General features: G+C 43.0%; 1 protein-coding gene across 1 annotated transcript in view; it reads left to right on the top strand.

The window, feature by feature from the left end:
• The window catches only part of CCDC150 (coiled-coil domain containing 150), a 257,953-nt gene that overhangs the window by 72,358 nt on the left and 163,139 nt on the right, over nt 1-22,456 (top strand). Inside the window, exons 9-10 of the mRNA XM_086944366.1 lie at nt 4,333-4,425; nt 5,660-5,767. Coding sequence (XP_086800492.1) covers nt 4,333-4,425; nt 5,660-5,767 — 201 coding nt within the window. The remainder of the gene's footprint in view (nt 1-4,332; nt 4,426-5,659; nt 5,768-22,456) is intronic.

Below are 22,456 nucleotides of genomic sequence, written 5' to 3'. Positions count from 1 at the left end.
GCACCTATAGTTCCAGTTACGGCAGGGAAACATTGCGGAGTGTAAGTCCCGGTAAATAAAGCAGGGGCGCCCCTCAGAAAAGAGAGCGGTGAACTTTACGATTCCAGTAAGGATGACAGACCCCTTAGCACCAGATCACCGCCAGTGGGACCAGTTACCCCACGGAATCATCAAGGAGTGTAAGTCACGGCAACTACGCTCGTTTAACAATGTACCCGTTTTCATGTCGCAGAAGTTTGACACTCCTCTATAAACACTAAACAGTGGATTGTGCTTTAGGAGAGCGCGCCCTACCTCCCATAACAAGCACTTGCAGTCGCTCCTCACTTACTGAAAACTGTGACTTGAAGAAACGGTTCACAACATCTCTCCGGAGGCAGCAGAGGGAGGGGAAAGAGGAGGGGGCCTGCGGCTGTTTTCCTTGTGGGTGCAAGCTGGAACCGTATGTTAAACCTCGCTCCCGCAAGGGAATCGCCAAACGTGCACTTGTTGCATTCAAAGCAATGTAATGCGTGCACGTTTTTGACTGAAAAACAGAATCCATTGCTAAAGGTCTCTTTCCTAAGCAGCGCATGTGTGCTGCGTAGCCAAGACCTAAAAATGAATGGGTCCTCATGTAATGTAACTGATGCTATATAAAGCGCTCTGATACCCGATATGGGTCAAGTACGCGCAATTTAAAACTCTGTAAAAAAAAATTTTTAAATACACGTATTTCCTAACACAGGATCACTCTCTCAAGTTACATACCGTGCACGGTTTCTGGCTGGCTTGTATTTACGAGGACTGGGGTGAAAGAAATGCGGGGTCCTCTGGACATCTCTTATGTGTTTGGTAGTTGTCAAAAGTAAGTGTAAGTAAGGACGCCATCTAGCGGTGTGGTCACTTAAGCCGCGTCATTGTTAATAAAGTCGGCAGGCTTATTTAGGATTAAAAATCTATAAATACATTTTACTGAATGACCACAAGACCTGCAAAAGTGCTGAACATGGAGCATACTGTCTCTCTGTCCTATAGCTCCTCTTGTAGTGGCCCTAGTTTCTGGCACCTGCTTAGACATTTCCTTATTTATAAAGACCTTACAGACATTCTGTCACAGCTTGTCCCTACTGTAAACAAAATACTACAAGTTAAAGAGGCTTGAAAGCGAGGGAATAATAGTCCTGCAAACAGGGATAAACGTTTTTCTGAATCTATTGGATGAGGGTGAACAGCACATTTCAGAGTCCTTCTCAATCAGAAGAAATTTGTGAACCATCACATGAGACAAGCTTTGACAAAGTCAGTAGGTCTGCAATTGGTTGCCAGCCTTTTGGCTTTGTCAAAGCTTGTTTTGTCATGGGTTTTGTAAAACCTTATTTTTGAGCAGCCACCAGGCCGTCTCCATGTAATGGGATAGTGCTTAGTTGCTAAGGCAATATGACGCTTCATAAAGCTGTGCTTTCATTGGCTGAGAATGTAATACTTTTGATCATTCCATGATGATTAGCAGTCTTAGTGATTTTGTAAGCAAAAATAGTGTATATAATCCATTGATTTTTTTGAGTGGGAGTCTAAACTTCCCGGACACCTTTCCAATGCTACTATGGGTGCTGTCCATTTCTGTTTTGATTTTGCTGCCCACTTGGTACTTAAGAAGTTTATGAGTTTCAACTGTTTTGTAATGTTCTATTTGCTGAGAGCCTTTGTGGTAATGACTCCATGCATTTGCATTTCTGAACCCCATTTTTTTTTTTTTTTTAATAAAACCCTTAAATGTATTCCGCTCATCTAGAACTCAATTATTGAGTCGGCCCTTACTTAATTAACTGTATTTTGATGTGTTGGGAGGTGGCTTACATTGGGGACGCATTGCTCCATGAAATTGAGATTTAACACCGCCTCCAATTCATCAATCAATGGGCATTCTGTTGAAGTAATATTTTAGGTGTAAAATGTAGGCGTTCCCAGCGCCAAGAGAGGGCGAGCAAAAAATGTGAATAACACAAACGATCACCAATGGATAAAGAGGGCAGCCTGGAAATCAAAATCACTTTAAATAGGTACATTACGTGTATAATTGTAGTAAAATAAAAAGGTTTTCCAGACCTAAAAACAAAATCAAAACGTTTTGTCTCGAAAAAGAGTATTTGTTGCTGGAGGGAGAGCAGTGCTTCAGTGGTCTCAAAATGGCTCCTGTTGCCTGGAACTCTTAAATTACTAGATAAAGAAAACTTGGAAATTAATATTGTTCATCTTAAAAGTTTTAAACCTTTGGCCGGAATGACAGCTAAATGCTCCCTGCCCTGATATTGCATGTTGAGAATTTGTATTAAATCTTTATACTTTAACCCCTTCGGCGCTGATGACGGCTCCCGGCCGTCATGAGTTACGGTGGGCGTGTGCTGATGACGGCCGGGAGCCGTCATGACCACGCCTGCGATCGGAATGTACCGCACAGGCGCAGAATTCCGGCCGCAGCCAGGGAGTTAAAATAAGCCTATGTCGTCGGAGTTAGCTGTCGACATCATGAGTAGCGCGGATGTTGAGCATCACTATGATATTCAGATTGGTGTTGACGTCTGCTAAGGCAACAGTGTCCAGTTCAATGCACCTGTGTTAAGTTCTCTTCTGATCTTGACAATGAGTGTGGACCACATTTCTATTTCCACTCAAATCTCCTCAAAATGCAAACCCTGATCTTATGACTGGAAATAAACTTCCCTTTTCTTAAAAACAGAAGCACAAGAAGGTTATTCAATTCTAAAATAATTAGAAACAAACGGTTATGCTCTTATAATCACAGTCCTTTGGGGTCACTAATTTCACATACGTTGATGTTTTGACATTTATTTGGCCATTGGTAATTAAGTATAGTTGGTTTTTTTGGGTGGAATATATTCTATTTGTATAGTAATTTGGATCTAATCTCTAGGCCACACACTGTTGTTTTAATCCTAATAATAAAAGTGAAAAAGGCAATGCCTGAGTGTGTTTTGCAGGGTGGCCTTTGTCAGTGAACTCTTAGGTGGTGGATCACAGATAACTTGGAACATACCACAGCAGCAACACGCATGATTTCTAGTTGTTTTTAAAGAAGACTACTTGTTGTTTAAACAGAAGGGCAAAGTCTAATGTCTAAATATATATATTCTTCAAAAGCAATGAGTGCCATTTACCTGTGGCAAAGATTAACCAAGCTCTCCACCCATCTCCTTTTTGTTTTTCTAACATTCTTTAAAGGCCCTTAAGGGATGGCTTCTCCATTAAGTCACCCTCCAGCAAAAATAGAAATACATTAAATGTCTCCCCTACTCTTGGTAAAAAGCTCGACTTCCCACTTTTCAAAAATGGACGTACATTACATTGGGCAAATGGATACTGGTGATTCTCAAAACAGGTCAAACGCCCAGGTATTTGATAAGCTCTGCTCCTTTACATCATCTCCAACATCAGGTGTTGAGGGTGCATCTAAATTGTTCACTAACAGAGGTCACACCTTAATTCAAATGAATACAAATAGGGTAATATTTTTGGGTTATCATGTAGAAATCAGTTAGCCCATTCAAGGGTCCTTGTCGCAAAAAGGAGTATCTCACAGGGTTGCAGGCAGTCCGTATTTGCGGCAAATGAGTTGCAATATCTCACTTTAAGTTTTAGATGTCTCATGTCATCATTTATTGAAAGAAAGATAATTTATTTGCTCTCTAGATCTTCAAGAAGCTTGCTTCCATGTCTTTAATAAATATCAACCAAAGTATTTAAGGTTTGTCTTGGGCAGAAAATATAACCAATTCCAGTAGTGTTTTTGTATGCTGAGACTCACTCCAAGACTTTTTTCTAAAATTCCCAAGGGTAGTTGCAGTAGAGTCTGTGAAGTTGTAGCAGGCAGAGAACTGAGCAACCTAAAACCTATATGGATCTGTTGCTCATACCTGGCCACTATTGTCTGTGTAGCTATGTAACCCCATTGACCACTTTGTTGACATCTACGCTTGGAGCCGGGCATCATTTTATGAGTATACCGCCATGACTTTTCCTTCACCCGTCTGAGCAGATGTCTTGGATACTCAATAGCTGTGATAAGCACCATCTTTCTGTGCACTGCTTGTGCCTTTCTACACACCCTGTGCGACTAACATATCAACAGAGAGGTCCTGACAGCTTTCTTTGTTTTGCTTCTGTTACAAAATGACCAAACCATGTGTGTGACATTCATTATACGCTGTTCATGGAGACGAAGTAAAGATGCCACAGCATCTTGTGTGTGTTTTTGCAGCCAGAGGGAAATGTGTGTGTCAATCTACAAAGCATCTCTTCATTTAGATCATTTCCTGTGTTTTTTTTCCACAGGATGCTGAATCCAGGCTTAAAACTGAACTGGAACAGAAAATACAGCTTAACAGGGATTTAATGACCTTGAATGAGAAGTTTGAGCATGTGCAGGTAAAGACCACGAGGAACTCATCTAGTTCTCTACTAGGCCACTTGGTTTTCCTGAATTTCATTTGTGATAATTAACCTATTAAGCATTGTTTTTTAATTCAAGAAAATGATATTAAACCCCTCCATCGATTGTTAATGGCAGGGGTAGGCTGGGAAAGAGTGATTTGGAAAAATATAAGAATGAGACAAACCCCTAAAGGGTCTGTCGAGGATAATGGTAGCGTATAATAAAGCCATTAACTTGTGTATAAGAAGGAAATGAAAACGTGTACAGGGCATTGAAACCCAAGCTGGAGAATGCTTTGAGGGGAGGAAAGAAGGTTGTAACCAGAGTTTTGGAGAAGACCAGAGCGACTCGGTTTGGAAGTGTGTCAGTCTTTCTAAGACCTCAAAAATACCTGGAAATCAAAGGAGAAACAAAAGATGTAATTAGTTAACCCCTTCTGTACCTTTATGATGTAATCCTACTTGATGAATTTCAATGTAAAAGTGCCTTCTTGACTTTGCAGTGCATCACAGATATTTTTAAGAGTGGCAGATTAGCTGTTTCATCCTAAGTGCTTTGAAACACAATGAAGATTGGTGCAGTAGAATGAGGGCAAAGGGGGGTCTGATCTCTTCCCAGGGGGTAGATTTCCTGTATCCTCCAGTGTCTTCCGTTGAGGAACAGCAGTAGAGCAGGAGGCTTTTAGAAGTGCTCACTGGTCCTGGCTTCTCTCTGTCCCTATAATTCTCAGAGTGGGTCCTCAGGTGGGAGATGAGGTTTGAACAAAGTGGAACAGGAATGATAGTGGAGTGGAAGTGAGTTAGGTGCTCCTACCCTAGAACAGGAGCTGGGGATTGACCAACAGGGACTGAGTTGGAAGTGTTGGATAGTTTGAAGCTCTTTCCTAAAAGTGCCACATGTAGAGTGTTTGCTGTGGGGATGGGAGGCTGAGAGGAGGATGCTAGGCCCTTTCCCACCCAGCAGGACCTTTGGTGGCACTTCTTAGTAAAAATTCCAAACCGATGGTGCTGATGTTACAGACAAAATGTCTTTGAGCATCTTCAGGGACCTTCTTTAGCACACAAGAGATCATAGCTCACGCCAGCTGCACTTACATACTACATGAACTTCATTTACACCATTAGCATCATACATGACAAGTACACGTAAGTCTGGTAAATTGTGGATGAGGGTTCATGTGCTATACGTTCACTATTAAAGTTTCTAATAACTTCCTTCCTCCACTAGGCTCAGAATGACCAAATGGAACAGCAGTGCTCGGAGATGAGCGCCTGTCTTCGAACCCTCACCATGGAAAATGCCAAGCTGGTCAGTGAGCACCAGGCCACTCTTAAGGTACTCTTCTTTACTGGGCATGCAAGAACCTTTTTGGCTGTACCAATGTGCATTGATTGACTGAAGCCCTCTACTGTGACTACTGACCGTCTACAGAGCGAATGCACATAGATGGCCTGTGCCCTTTGTAATACATTAAGGACCTACGCACATATCATATTATGACTGTGTTTATTGCAAACACAACAAGATGATGGATGGAGTGCTGAAACTTTTCAACCACTCACCCCCATTCAAGAGATCTGGGTTAAATCCATAATTATTTTGCTCACCATGCCACCCCAGTTTAGACCCAGCCATATGCAAATCAAACTTGACCATGTGCCTCATGGGAACAGTCCAGCCTGAACTGCCAGGCCAGGGCCTCTCTGGACCGGAAACAAGCATCCTGGGACCGGTTTTGGGGTATTGCTCCTCATCAGCCAGGCTAGCTTGAATCCAGTGGCACAACAAGCAAGGGGCCCACGTCTGGGCATACCCGCGGCCACTTAGGGTGAACAAGTGACTGTGTGTATTGCAGTATAGTAAGGCATCTGTACCAATGTGCCGATCTAGTTGTAACAGTGCACCACTGTGAGCTCTGTGTACCAATGAGCATTGTTAGAAGAGTGCCCTCAGTTGTAATTGTGGTGTTTGCAAAATGTTTGCTGTAGCCCAGTGAAGAGCATCACAGTACGTCTCTGTATCATTGTGTATCGGTAGGACAATGATTTGTGGCGTTCCGTATGTACCAATGTGCATAATTAGGCCCACATCCTTTCTAGTGCATTAAGATGTTCCATGTGTTCTGGTGCTCATAGGTCATGACTTTGAATACTGAAGTACTGTAAGCCGCCTGTATCAATGTGCAAATCTTGATGTAACCTTGGGAATTGGGAATTGGGAAATTCTGGCACGTTAAACTTTTTCTACAGATTAAATGCAATTTGGAATTAAATCGTTATGCACAAAGAATTGCTTTGCAATGAAATGGTACTGGTCTGACTAACATTGCTGTCAGAACTGTGTACATGAATCTCATGCCCTATCCACGGTGTAGAGCATATGAGAGCAGACCAGTCATGTTCCCAGACTGCCATGCAAAACGGTCAAACCCCCCCCACCCTCCTTCCGGTAAGTAGCTCGTACCCTGCTGCCGGCCGAGCAGAGAACGCCCTGAGCAAAACCAGAGATGGTGCCTACCCCCAACTCGTCCTCTTCAGTTTATTATGTATTGCAATTTTGGAAGAAGTAAGAGGAAGGTGAGGGGGCAAGATTAAGCTCACTTCTCTTTGGATGTGTTGGCCCTATATCGTCGGGGGACTGCTGCAGGGATCTCTAGAGCCCTTCTGGAGGTGACCGTTTTGCACATGCTAAAGCCAGCCCTGCCCCCAGAGATCCCAGCGTACTGTGGGGAAGGGAATATGATGTCACATGGTCCCTCCTCCCAAAGTGGATGGGTACGCTTTCTATCCACTTAAAATTTCTCAGGAGGGGGCCTTACTCTGAGTCATCACTCCACATGTCACTCTTCACCAACTCTTTCCACCAAGTTCCTGGCGAAGATCACAAAGGTCTTGCAAGAAAATTCTGCCGCTCTTACCTATAGTGTGTCGCCAAACAGTCGTCTCAGCACTTGCCATGTCTAGGATGGATTACTGTAATAGTCTCTATTTTAATGTCCTGGAAGGAATAATGAAGAAGTTGCAACTCCTGCAGAATGTTGCTGCTAGACTGGTGTCGGGTATTCCAAAATACGCATCAATGTCTAAGGAGGCTTCATTGGCTGCCAGTTAGGATGCGTACCAAGTTTAAAGCTTTGTGTCTGGTTCACAAGGCGCTTTATGGAACAGGGTTGGCTTATTTAAAGGAGCGGCCGTATTGGTATACTCCAATCAGATCACTGCGCTCATCTGATGCTAAGCAGGTCTATGTGCCTTTTGCAAAAAAGGCCTCCTGAGGTGGAAGAAGCTTTGTAGTGAATGCAGCCAAAGCTTGGAATAATCTTCTGTTACACCTCAGAGGTATGACCACCGTATTGGCTTTACGCAAAGCTTTAAAAACCTGGCTGTTTACAGACTAATTTGACTTTTGCTCTGAGCCTTGGGTAGATTTCACATAGCGCCAGGACACCTATGGGTAACAGTAGCGCTTAACAAATGTTATAAATAAATAAAATACCTTTATGCCATGGTGCTGGCCAATAACATCACCTCACTAAATGCATAAGAGATATTTGACAGTTTTTCTGTTTGGGGCATTTGTTGTGCTTCCAAAGGCAAAGACTTGCAGGGATCCTTCATTGTTCATTCTCTCTCTAAACTCCTTCAAGTTTTGTGTGATTGCTGCAGCACCTACCGCATCCCTAGTTCCAGAGCCACAACTCCTTTGCCTTAACTACTTGCCCCTTCTTTTCCTCAAAGTGGCACATTTGTCTTTCTTTTCATAACAGCTAGTTTGGAAAATTCTTTGTTTTGACCTTGTCTTGCTCTGCCATACACATACTATGATCGCCTTCACACAATCCAATAGGTTGTGGCACACTTTTCCAAGGCTGACCCTCCTCAAGGTTGACTGAGCTTCCTCTGGGATTTCACTTCAGTGCCTGAGAGAGGCTGACCTTGAGAAGTGCACCAATGATGTACTTCTCAGAGGTCTGGGGTTTATTCAAACCCAAGGAGGATGGAGTTTATGCAGAATTAGTTTGTGTGTGGATATTAAAAATCTGAGTGAACACAGGAGTTTGTTGTATCACAGTTTCAAAGATCAGGGCAACACGTGTCCAAGTTAAGAATTAATGCATTTCTTTTATTGAATTTCTTTCAACCGAGATAAATCACTTTCCTAAAATTCAATCCTGCTTTGCATAACAGACAACAGCCAGCACGTGTTCCGTGACTGACTGTTGCATCCTCCGGGCTTGTCTGTTCAACTAATGTGCACTTTTTTAAACTTCAAAATATCTTCATTAGATGTAATTCTACTCCATTTATTAGCAATGCCCATGAAAAGCCTTCTGCTCATTCGATTGTAGGGTTCTTGTTAGAAATGGCCTTCCTGGTTGGCTGGGGTGTGCACCCATGCCAGGCAGGAACCACCACTCTAGTTCAGGTAAGCTAGATACATCACCCTCTGGTAGCTTGGCACAGAGCAGTCAGGCTTATCTAAAAAGAGAATGTCTAAACTGTATTTGCACAACACACACACAGTAATACAAACACAGTAACACACACAGTAACACAGCGAGTATTCCGCAATAGGTTTAGAAAAATAGATTATTGTATTCTTAACAAAACAAGACTAAAAGGACAAAAATCATAAAGTGCTTAGAAACAAGTAGCGCTTTAAAAAGGAACAGGCTACGTTAGGTCACCCTGGTCCAGGGCAAAGTCAAAGTTCGGGCCAACCACAATGGAGCACCAGCCAGCTACAAGACCCACGCAGGCCCCTGTCAACAAAGTACCTTTCCTGGTGGCAAACAGCCAAATTTGCATCGATCGTTTCCACAGAGAGAAGTCGATACATCAGTTCCGAAGACTGGTGCCACAGTCTAGAGGCATCAAGCGATGTGCCGGATTCTCCCATGCTGCCGATTCCCTCACGCTCTTGAGGGGATGCGTCGATCTCACCAAGCTGCAGCGGCAGTGATACGCTGTCTGATGCATGGATCCCTGTAGTCAAATCGCTGGTTCCGAGAATTTTACTCTTGCAACCAGGTTGATGCACTGATTCTGCTACATGCAGACAGTAGGTGCGACAAAATCCGTGTTGCTAGTATCTGGGCACTTCCAGTGAGCCAGGCATAGGAGTGGGGATGGAGACTTTAAAAACCCTGAGTCTTAAGCAACAGGAGGCAAGCCAACAAGCCCTTGGAGTTCACTTGGAGTGAAGGCAGAGTCCAGCTCTCCTTCAGCAGAGTCTGAGAGCAACAGGCAGCAGGACAACAAACAGAAAAGCAAGCCTTCCAGATCAGCAGTCCAATTGAGTCCTTTTAGCGGCACACCAGTTTTTCTGGCAGAGCTTCAGTTACAAGTCCAGTAGTATCTGATTTTTAGGGGGTCGCAGACCCAGTACTTATACCCAAAAGTGCCTTTGATGTGCTAGTGTCTTCAAAGCAGCTCTCTGAAGTGCACAATTATCCCTTTCAGCCCAGTCCTATCTGCCAGACTGTCTCTGGGGGGTAATCAGCCCTTTGTGTGGGGACAAGACACTGCCTATTCAAGTGAAGTGTTAGGACTCCCTTCCACTCTGCCCAGGCACGGCCATCAGAATGCAGATGTATGTAGATGAGTACTCAGACACACCTTTCCTTCTTGTGTTGTGGCTGCGTAGAGAGAATGAACCAGGTGTAGCTGTCGCCCTTCCCAGATGTGTATTGGAGAAAGGCTGTAAGGCACTCAGAGCAGTAAGATCAGAGAAATTTTCACTTACTAAAAGTGACATTTCTAAAACAGTAATGTTAAATCCTTTACCGGTGAGGAGGAATGATCATTAAAATTCCAAAGATATGAAACTAGAAAAAGCTACTCCTGTCTGATCAGGAATTACAGCTTAACAGTATATTAAGGAGTTCTCAATGGTAGCCTATGGGAGGGGTAGTCCTCACAGTAGAGAAAAACACATTTGGGGTGGGGTTGTCATTGCCAGGACATGTAAAGATAGAACGCACATGTCCTACCTTTTACTTACGTGGCACCCTACCTTTAGGGTTACTTAGGGCCTACCTTATGGGTGACTTATCCATACTAATATAATAAAGAGAGAGCCCAAACCTTTGAGGCGGGTAATCTCAGGAACCACAGCACCAATCACAACACCCAAAACAGCGTTGGAAAGGGCAGTTGCAGCAGAAGGACATAGGCTATGCTGACGCCCACCATATACATTTAAAAGGTAAAAGAACCGTGCCAGCAAAGTAGTCCCTTGTGGGCGTGTCTTCGTTGTCCTGTGGGCGTGTGCTGGGGGCGTGACAAACGCTGGGGGCGTGTGGTACGTTCCGCCCTTTATGCCATCTCTCATATCGTGTGCTAATCCCACCCTGCTCCCTTTAAATACCCCTGCACCCCATAATCATAACCGACCCTTACTCCTTAAAATACCCCAACACTCTTAAACACTAACCCATCTTAACCCTATAAATATACCCTGTACCCCAAAACCCAAACCTATCCCTAAACCCTAAAAATACCCCTGTACCCCAAAACCCAAACCTAGCCCTGAACCCTATAAATACCCCTGTACCTCAAAACCCAAACCTACCCATGTACCCTAAAAATACCCCTGTACCCCAAAACCCAAACCTAGCCCTGAACCCTAAAAATACCATGTACCCCAAAACCCAAACCTACCCCCTGAATCCTAAAATACCCCTGTACCCCAAAACCCAAACCTAGCCATGAACCCTTAAAATACCCCTGTACCCCAAAACCCAAACCTACCCCTGGACCCTAAAAATACCCCTGTACCTCAAAACCCAAACTTAGCCCTGAACCCTAAAAATAACCCTGTACCCCAAAACCCAAACCTACCCCTGAACCCTAAAATACCCCTGTACCCCAAAACCCAAACCTAGCCCTAAACCCTAAAAATACCCCTGTACCCCAAAACCCAAACCTAGCCCTGAACCCTTAAAATACCCCTGTACCCCACAAACCTACCCCTGAACCCTAAAAATACCCCTATACCCCAAAACCCTAACCTATCCCTGAACCCTAAAAATAGCCCTGTACCCCAAAACCCATACCTATCCCTAAACCCTAAAACTACCCCTGTACCCCATAACCCAAAACTATATCTGAACTCTTAAAATACCCAAACACACCAAAACATATACCTCAGTACCCCAAAACATATACCCCTATACCCATACTTACCTTATCCAAACATTACACTTTTACCATTCATGCATTTACAATGAATTTCGTTGTAAATGTATGCGTGGTAAAAGCATATAAAATGTAATGTCATGCGTTATAATGGCATTGCGGAGTCATGGTACTTTCGTAATGAAAGTATGCGGAGTGATGGTATGCGGAAAGAAAGTTGCGGAATAATGGGTGTTTACCCTCCCCCAGTAAGTACATTAGTGGCACGGCGGCCCACATCTCCAGCAATATACTCATATTTTTTCACCACCTATTTGAAAAATGCACAGGTCTCTCTCATTGATGGCCAGCACCGACATACACTTTTAGACACGCCTCTCGCCACAAGTTCTAGAATTGCGAACTTTAGAGCTGGGGAGCTACGTACGAATCTCGGCATCAGCTCAACATCCTGTGATTCCAGGCAAATCACTTTGTCTCCCCGTGCCTACCACAAATGAATGTGTTCTTCTGTAATGTAAATTGTGCTCATGCCACGTTGTTGAGTTCGCACTATATAATTTTGCAAGGAAAAATAAAGTAGGGAAACTCGAGTTCACACACTACTGAACACGCACTCTTAAGTGCATCAGCAGTGCACTGTGAATCGGAGCGTTTCACAGGCCCGTCACAGATAAGAAATGCTATCAAAACGAAATCCTACAAAACAATATACTACTGGCCTGCAGCAATTCATACCGGGACAACGTCGGCACGGGCTGCTAGTTTGCAATAAATGGGGAGTTAGAGGCTTGGCAAGTACTTTTAAATGCCAGGTCGAATTGGCAGTAACTCTGCACAGTTCTCCTCTGCAGTGGCAGACCAGAGACAGGTTTACAGGGCTACTTGTGAGGGTGACACAATCAGTGCTGCAGGCCTTCTAGTGGCATTTAATTTACAGGCCCTGGGTATATGGTATACCTCACTACAAGGGACTTACAAGTAAATTAACTATGTCAAACAGGTGTAAACCATGTATACTATGTATAGAGAAGAGAGCATATTCACTTTTGCACTGATTACCAGCGGTAAAGTGCTCAGAGTCCCAAAGCAAACAAAAGAATCTGCAAAAAGTTTGGGGTGTCCCTCCAGAGAGGGCCATTTTCCAACAGTTCTCATTTGAGATTAATGGTAATGGACAGGACCATTCTCCGGCACATGTGAATTACTGTTAAATTGAACGGGATTACACCTAATTAAAGATTTTGTTATAAAAAAAATAATGCTCATAGGATGATTTTTGAATCCGAAGACATTTTTAAAAAAAAACAATTTATTATAAAACTGGCTTTGAAATTTATGAGAAGAAAATCTACCATCCGAGAGATGGGTGAAATTTTGAGTGAACCACCAGATCTGGAGCCACCCTTCTGTTCCCCCTAAATATTCCAAGTGTCTGATGTCAGATTGACGACTATTGTGGCTTGAATGGAGGTCACAAATAATCTAAATCCAGTTGTACATTTCTTCAGGCAGACGTCCGGGAAAAGTTCAGTAAGAGTATGTAAGTTGCTAAATATGAAAATAAAAAATAGCAAAGTAGTTCAAAATCTACCTGTTCTAGCTGCAATGCGGGATTCTAGCGCCCTGGTTTTAGGGAACTTGGTGTTGACTGAAAAAAGCATGTGGTGGTGAACCGAAGTTCACAAGTCCTCACTATTAGTTGGTTACCCCAGATAGGGAGTGGGTAATGGTATCAATCTCATTTGGGACATATTAGGTGGCAGGGTAAGGGTGCCCTGGCCTCTACGACAAGCCAAATATTGACTCATTTTCCGTGGTTGAACAGTATACATCAATACAATTGGAAGGCAGTGGGGCCCTCACCCTCTAGACCCCAGCGCACTGCGCCTGCTGCACTAGTGATAGCCACACCCCGGTGAATGTTCAGACCATTATCTCACAGGAACAGTAGATTATCTTTGTAGCAGGCGGTCACAGGATGGATGAAAGAATCTCACAGGCCTGAGGGTGAGCCATCTGGGGCTTGGAGGTCTCAACCCCCCTTATCCCTTCCTTTTCTTGGATTATTCCTCTCCAAGAATGTTCTTGCCTCACCCGTCTTGGAGAGTCAATTAAACAGCTGTATGAGGTGTTGACTAATCTCCCTCTTACGTTCTTATATAAACCCTACTTCCTGCATCTCGGTTCTCGGCAACTCCCAGCTCCGAGGAATTAATTAACATCTGCATCTGCATCTGCTAGTAGGAGGAATGGAATCCTTCCTTAACGTGTTATTGGGTGTTCTGCGATATTCGACATAAATGACTCCAACGGCCCTAGAGCCATGAGGGAATAAGGGCAAGCAGGCACTGCGTTTTGCACTTTTTGCAGACACTACCATTTACAGTACTGTAGCACAGCTTGTGAGCCTAGTTTCAGGGAATTAAAAGTGTTTAAAAAAAAACAAAAAACGATGAAATAGTAAAATATTTTGGATGATCTGCACATGTACTTGTTAAGAGACGATGATTGTGAAATGACGAAATTCTGGTGTTCAATCTAGGACGGATTATACGATTCCCCTTTAATTGTTAAACCACACGGTAGCATGTAGAATGTGCAGTGCGCGCGCCTCACAATGCGTGGACCGCAGCATCACACGGTAGAATGTTGAATGTGGAGTGCGCGCGCCTCACAATGCGTGGAAGGTTGACCCTTTGTACGCCGAGTCAGTCACTCGGTAGAGAGCTTGGTCGCTGCGCCCAGAACAGCTAAGTACCGCGGGAGCTCACTTTTGTTTTTGTCCTATATTCTATATCGTATATTTAAATGCCTTTTGTTTCATTACATCACCCCCTTTGTAAACACCCTTTCTGCGTCAGCTGCTAACTCTCGCTTTCTTCCGCCACTTTTACTTTCTTCCTCTCTCTCTCTCTCGTTCGTTCTCTCTCTCCCTCCCTCCCACTATCTGTCTTTTTATTTGTTTTTGAATCTTTGCAATAATATTAGCCCACGTCTTTCCTAGCCAGAAACAAAAAGAGGAATCTCATTTTAAGAGATGTGTGTGTCGGATCTGGATGGAACTATTTTGTACTGGTTATAATAATTTTTCAATTTTTACTGTTTTTTTTTAGATAAATACAGGCGGAAAACAATGTGTTTCCCGTCTGCATTTATTTTTAAAATTGGGCTGCTTTTGAGTGGCTTTATGCTGACTTTTTACAAATTCCAGGTCAACGGCTGACCAGAAAGACAGCATGGAGAGTTAAAAAACAGGATGAGGTTTTCTTAAATACAGCCATATGTCGACATTTGTAGTATAATACGACTATTTTACCTGTGGGTGTACTGTTTTAAGTTATATTTGGCTGCTTAAGACATCAAAGTAAAGGGCAGGCTTATTAATTCATTGTGGAAATATACGATTTTTTTCTATGTCACTTATTCACAAAACACCAAATAAACCTTGAAAAATATTGATAAGAAGGTAAAAAACTAAATATGAATAAATACAGACGGAAATGTTACAAAAAATACCATAAAACCAGGAGCCCTAATTATAATGGAAAGGTAAATCAGAATATATGAGCGAAGACGTCAAAACCTGAAGGTATCATTCCTTTACAGATGTTTTTGTTCCCATTTATAAATGTTGTGCTAAACGATAGCGTGCAAAAATGGGTATACAACCAATTTTTCACATGGTATATCTGCTGCTGCAAAGTTTTGCGTGCACAATTCCCCCCTCTGGTTGGACCGGAATGAAATTGCAGGTGCAAATCGTAAGCAGTATATCCGGTCACCCTGTAACAGATGCGCAGTGCAAGAACTCTGAATGAGGTCCAGTCTTGCAGCTTAAATAAATCAGTGAGGTGAGTCGTCGATTCGCGCGATGAAGCTATCAAATGTTAATGGTTCTCTTCCTCCCACACCTTTCTGTTCTAGATCCAGCCCCCCAATGTGGCCTTGATGTTGTTCTAGTCTCTTGTATTCAAGCATTTAACTTTTCACCTAGATCTTCTTTTTTGGAAATAATTTGTCATTTTATTTTGCAACTATGCACTCCTAACTCTAATAGAATAATAAGCAAAAAACAGGCTGGCATTTTCTTTTAAACTTATGCACCTTGCCTTTGATAGGACTAGCCCAGGGGTCTCAAATGTTACACTTTCTGAAAGTCTGATCATAGTTTTGTCAGCTGTGGTGGTTTCCAACTGGAGACATCGCAGCTAAAGATACAATTGCTACCTTGAAAATATACAATTATTGACATTTTATGCCTTTTTCTCAAAGACTTCATAATCTTTTTAGGATGTTTGTCTCCGGATGAAATGCGTTATCCCGGTCTCTGACTGGGAGGACACTATTCTTTCTGATGAATACTTCTAACTGCAGATTCCTCACCTTGTGAATATTCCCCTAGCGTAAGACAAAATATATGGATTTGTCTTTCAAGACCGTAGTGCTTCTCGAAAGTGTGCACTGATGTCCATGTAACAGCCGGACAGATATCCAGGACAAAGACCAACCCAATATGCCCCAAAAGACCTGGCTACATATATTTTAAGAAATACAGCTCACATTGGACTCCTTTTAAGGGAAACTGTTATGCGTAAATCAACTTTAACCCAATTTAATTAAGACTTTCATATACCACCCAATGAAAATATCAGCATATAATAGTAATTAATACAGTCCAGCCTTATTCATTAGAAATTGATTCTATGCATTCTCTTATTTACATTCTTCTCTTTTGTCATGTGGGTACATAACATAACATGGATGACGCAGTGCATGAACAAGGTGCAAAAGTAACTTATATACAGATAAAACTAACCCTGATATCAATCCCTAGTTTCTGTATTAATCTATTTTGAAGCATCTCGCCATTTCACAGGTATTTCCTATAGGCTACAATCATTATAAACCAAGTCTGAGGGTATTCAAAGTGTAAAATAGTCATCCAGACACAGTGAATATGATTCAATAATATCTTTTAATGGAGCTTGTAAATCAGCATCCATGTTCATCTCGGTGTATCTATTGAATGCCCCTGTGCATTCCTTCAGTCTTAACATTCTTTTTAGAACTAACATTATGATGTCATTTACACATCACATTTTTTACTTGTTGTCGAACCAATACCAGGTCACCAACTTGATAGTCTTGACTTTGGTAATTGTTTCCTTTTTCTGCGTAGTATTTCATTTTTTCCTTTGCTTTTTTGTCTTTTTCTAGTACTTCGTTGTGTACTTTTGGAGGAATTGAGAGTAACTGTGGTAAACGAGTTTGCCTTGATTGTCCAAACATTAAGGGGCCTATTAGGATGGCGGGCGGATTGCCTCCGCCAGGGTAGCGGTGGCCACCGCCACCCTGGCGGAGGCAATCCGCCCGCCATCCTTCCCTGCATTCCCCCCGCCATATTACGATGGCGGAGGGGACCGCAGCGGTCGGAAACACCGCCCGCCTGTTTTCCGCCCCGGTCGCCTAGCGGCCGGGGCGGAAAACCTGTAACATGGTGGCGGTGTCTTGTAGACACCGCCCGCCATATTACAATGTGCATTGTACATTGCCGCCACGGAAAGGCATGCGGAGACTCCCTGCGGGGCCCCTTGCGGGCCCCCTGGGAGTCCGTGGTTTGGGGGGTGCACATGGGGGGTACCTATGGTACCCCCCCCCGCATTTCAAAGTGCAACATGGCAGGCACCGCGCGGTGCCTGTCATGTTGCGCGTTGTAAATCAAAACGTGCACTTTTACCATTGCGGCGGGCGGAGATTCCTGCTCCGCCCGCCGCAATGGTAGACATACAGGATGCGCCCGCCTGTGTGGCGGGCGCATCCTAATACACATGTCGGGACCCCCGCACTGTTAGCGGGCGGTCCCCTTCTCCGTTAGGGTGGCGGGCGGGCAAAGCCCGCCCGCCATCCTAATGGACCCCCTAAATCTGAAGGGCACTTTCCAGTTGATACATGTGGAGTATTTCTATAGTCTCTTAAAATTTGACATAACGCTTGATTTATTGAGATTTGTGTAAGTTTTGCTCTTTGTACTGCTTTTTTAATTGTTTCCATCAATCTTTCTACCATTCCATTTGCTCTAGGCCACATTGGAGTTGCATTTCTATATATTATTCCCAAATAGTTCATAAATTTTCCAAATTCCTCTCCACTAAACTGTGGTCCATTGTCTGTCTTTAATATATTAGGTATTCCCCATGTTGAAAATATCCCATCCTCGTCGCCATTGTAAAATAGTCAGCCAGACACAGTGAATATGATTTAATAATATCTTTTAATGGAGCTTGTAAATCAGCATCCATATTCATCTCAGTGTATCTATTGAATGCCCCCTGTGCATTCCTTCAGTCTTAACATTATTTTTAGAACTAACATTATGATGTCATTTACACATCATTACACAAAGGGCTTCATCAGGACAAGTCATCTGACTATTGTACGCGCCATATGGCCACTGCAACAATTTCTCCATCCCAATAGGCCATCAATGGTTCAAATTCTCAATTTCAAAGTAAGAATACAAGTTTCAGAACTCGATCTCTCATATCAGAGCCCAGAAGTGCTTCCTGCATTTGCTGCTACCTCTAACGTTGGTTTTGTGGAACAGCTGGTGTAGTGTCTTCACGACTGTGCTGTAAAGGCGGTTTGTCGAAGCCAGGAGGATTTCGATTTGGCAACACCACAATGGAATCCGGGTGCAGTCCTGGCCAAGGTTGAGACTTGTTTGGATTGGAGTCGGAAAGCATAATAGGTAGTGGATCCACCACCGGCAAAGTGTTTATGTCGAATAAATGGGTGCAGATTGTGCCACAGGTACTGAAGTTGACATTGAAGCAGGTGAAGAACTAAAGTAAACCTGCCAGCGTAGCCCAACTAGAGGCCCTGGTAATCATGTGCGCCCAGAGGCGTGCTAGAGAGAGCCCTAAGCATTCGTAAAATGTGCAGCATAGTCTCCCAAAAGGCCTTGATTTGCTGCAACATCACTGACGGACTTGGAAATGTGGGGTGCATTGGGACCAGAATCTGAATCTGAATCTGCTCCTATGGAGAGCAGGAGTAAGACCGTGAGGCACATTGATGCCCTCGCGCCTTCTCTGGAGATTGAGATTGGCAGGTAGAGCCCGATTCCCTCTTAGACTTCTTGTGCTTCTACTTGTGAGTTACTCGAAGACTTCAACTGTGATAAAGATCTGAAAAGGAACGACTTCCATACAGGGACCTTGCTCTCGACTTAGACTGGGAACAATATGGTGTCTTGCTGTGTTTTGCGACATAGAATTTCACTATCTTGTATGGCGTTTGGGTTCATCTGGGCACAGTCATTGCAGGTTTTGGAGTCCTGTTCTGACCCCAGACACAACAGTCATTTGTTTGTGACAGTCTCTACGATGTTTAAACCCTATAGTTTTAGGAGGGGACATTTCCCTTACACTCTGGAAAAACTATAACAACATTTTTAGAAAAAAATCCCCTTTGAGATGAAAGGAGTAAATCTTTGGATCCCTGTCTGAAGGTGTCAAAAGAAACTGATGTCAGCGTGCACGGATGGCACTAACATGCACCTCTTTTCGTCATTTTGGCAGTGGAACGAAGATGGTTTAGAGCCACGTGGCGCCACTTACTGGCAGGCAGGAGTCCTACTCTAAAGTTTTTATGTATCCAGTCTGACGCCTGGGGAATATTCACATGGTGAGGAATCTGCGGTTAGATAGAGTATTCTCTAAAAATACTGTTACTGAAGCTAAGTAACTTGTTCTACAACTCCTAATGGGGAGATTTTGTCATGTGGAAAGTGAGATCGCGTTTAGGTTTCTCCTTCTGTCACAGGGGCTCTGAAGGGGATTGAGAATGAGAGCCGACTTCTGTTTTGAACGGTGCTTCTCTGTGTGATGTGACTGGGACAAATACTGCACTTAGGTGTTGGGTTCCTTGCTAGGCATTTGTGGGTGTTAGAATTCCAAGTACTTTGAGACTCCCTTCACCAGAAATACCATCATGGCCAGAGATGCCATCCACTGCTGCAGTAGACCCTTTTTTAATGAAACTTCTGGTTTAATTTTCAAAACTCAAGGCTTTCCCCTGATTTCATCTAATAAGCCCAGCCTGCTACTCTACCACAACACCAGGAAAGTAGGATTGTATCCGATTTCATTTTTAGAAGTTTCAGAAAATACATTCTGCAATGATGGACCTTTTGAGGGAGCTTGTAGTACAACCATACTCTTTGGTCCCATGCTTATAGGACATCCTCTGGAGCGTATCTGCTATTCACTCCTTATAGTCTCTAATGAACCTTTTAGCACCCAAATTCCTTTTGGTAATAGTCCGCAAATTACGTCTTGAGATTTTCCAAGGTTTACCAAGTCTTCTCTGTACAGAGGTTTACGAGTCACCCCATGGGATTTCTGAGGGTTACTGTTGTATAGCACATTTCCATTATGTATTGTATTTCCTTTTAAATTTGCTCGGGCAGAGCTAGGCATGGAATGCTGCTGTGGTTCCTTCATGGGTTCCAATCAAGAGCATCAGTTGTTACCGGTGTCCTGGAGTGGAAGCCGTGCTGCCTGGCTCTCGCCTGTTTGTTCTTTTACTCCAGAATAAAGCCTTGGATTATATATAGAGTTTGTGTCATCTTTATAGTTACTAATTTCCTCTCCGTAGACTGCAAATCCTGTATGTTCTGTATGATATTGCAATACATTCATAAGGTATCACACACTGTGGCGTTTTTCGCTGTAGAATGGGGAACTAAGAACCTGTGTGGTGAAAGAACATCTGGGGAAGGAAATATCCCAAAACCCCAGCCGACTTCATCAAGTAAATCGACATTCTGGAATGCCTATTGATGGGAATAGAAATGCGGTACTGCCTGGAGGACTCCTTCTCTTCATTGAATGATCCTTTCACATTTCTATTGGCTGCTGGTATCTTCCCTAAATCTTTGCCCTGCAAGTCTCCCTTTTTCTCAATTCTCGTGATAGTCTGATTACCACAAAGATTTATGCCATTAATTTTTATACCATTTGGTTAAATGGGGCAATAACATCCTCTGCACGCAGTATCACCAGCAGCAACTTCGCAAAAGCGTGCTTGACAGCTACGTCCTTGATTTTATGCAAGACCACATGAAAATGTTATTTGCAGAAGGCGTTCCTCACCCATTATTTATACTTGATGAAGGTGCAATAAGGTACTGTACCACAAAGTCACTCTCTATATATTGACCTACAGATGTGATGTGATCATTATATCAACATCTGAAATCTGGTCACAGTGTAGTTACATTAGCATATCTGTGCTCACATTTGACAACATTTCTGCTCCAGTATTATGACAAACAACACGCAATAAGCCCTGGTGGACAATCGCCATCATTGGAGGTCGGTGGGACATGGTAAGCAATGGCGGACGATAGCAGGGTGTTTCGAGTCACTGCTTATTCATGTGGAGATCTGCTGGGCAGTTCTCTAGTATTTTATTCACATAATCTTATTTCACCAAGTTAATTTCTGTGTGTTTTTGAGGAGATCGACAGCTTGCCAAAAAAAATTCCACAAGTGAAGGGCAAATACCCAAAACCTTCCATAAGAAACTACAAACAGTAAACCCATGAAGCTTCTCTGCATTTCCAGCCAGTTGTGTACAGTACCTGATGTATGGCATTGAGAACTTGCCATCTGTTATCCAAGGTGTGGTGATTCTGAGGGAAGCCTTGTTAGTCGTAATGGTGTGCTTGATACCTCCTGACTTTATATCTCCTGGCAGAACATTTAAAACTAGTACAATGTATAGTGGCATACGATTTGGGATTGGCATTTTTTGTGGCAAAGGAGTATTGGTGCATTGTATAGGACATTCATTTAGTGATATCGATATTTATAAGCAAAATAGGAAACCGCAAAACCATACAAACACTATAATAGTGTATGTGACGCACCTCTCTCAATATAAAGGACAATTATCCTTATTTTTAGACCCTCCTAACATTTGAGCATTGTGCTCCCACTGTGTGCAACACCACTGCCCCTGCCGTTTCCAAGGAACGATCAAAACGACCAACACAAACTTTTATCAACTGTAGATTGACCAACCAAATCCAAATATCCAAAAGACAAAAATACTTTTTAAATGTCTATCCAGTATTAGAAATGTTCGTATTTCTTTATTCTTCTTTTTATTTGAAACAAAGCACCAGGAAGCCAACGAGTTTCGTTCTTTTAGAAAAGAACTTCGTCAGGGCGATTGAACTGTTATTATTTGTTTTAAACAGAAGAAGGAATCGTCAGGCTGACTCAACTAAGAACTCCACCCACAACCTCACCTTTCTTTTCGTGAACACAAATAAGATAAAATGGCTGTTGTGCCTATCGTGCTGAATTGCCGGGTGAAAATGCTTTTTTTTGCCTGGCCAGGTTCCAGGGGGACCCCAAGACCAAGGCTTTTGGGTCAGGGTATTCCTACCCTGCCCCCTTTTCTTTATTTTTTTTTGTAACTTTTTTTGTGTGACTCTACTGAAGCCGAATCCCAAGATGGCTGCCAATGCTTCCTGGTTGAAGTGTTGCCAGCCAATCGGAGCTCTGCTTCCCACTGCCTGAGTTTGTTATTATTTGTGAAGTTGTTGCAGCCACAGATATCACTAACTTTATTCTCTTAAATTACTGAACAACAACTTAACGTATTTACACCAAATAACAAGAAGCACAATCTGCATAACCAAATCTACAGTTCTGACAAATTTGGTATAATTCCATCCAGCAGTTCGGGCTGCAGGCCTTTCTAACGACTCTATGGGAATTAACATGGGAAAATGCACTTTTTTTTTTTACACCCCTTATTCTTGGCCCTCGCTTGACAGATCATCTCGAAACTTTCTATGGACAGCAAG

Source organism: Lissotriton vulgaris, chromosome 11 (genome assembly GCF_964263255.1).
Source record: "Lissotriton vulgaris chromosome 11, aLisVul1.2, whole genome shotgun sequence".
In the NCBI taxonomy this organism is placed as follows: domain Eukaryota; kingdom Metazoa; phylum Chordata; class Amphibia; order Caudata; family Salamandridae; genus Lissotriton; species Lissotriton vulgaris.
Note: the sequence above shows the minus strand (reverse complement) of the source record. Positions and strands in the feature narration are given on the sequence as shown.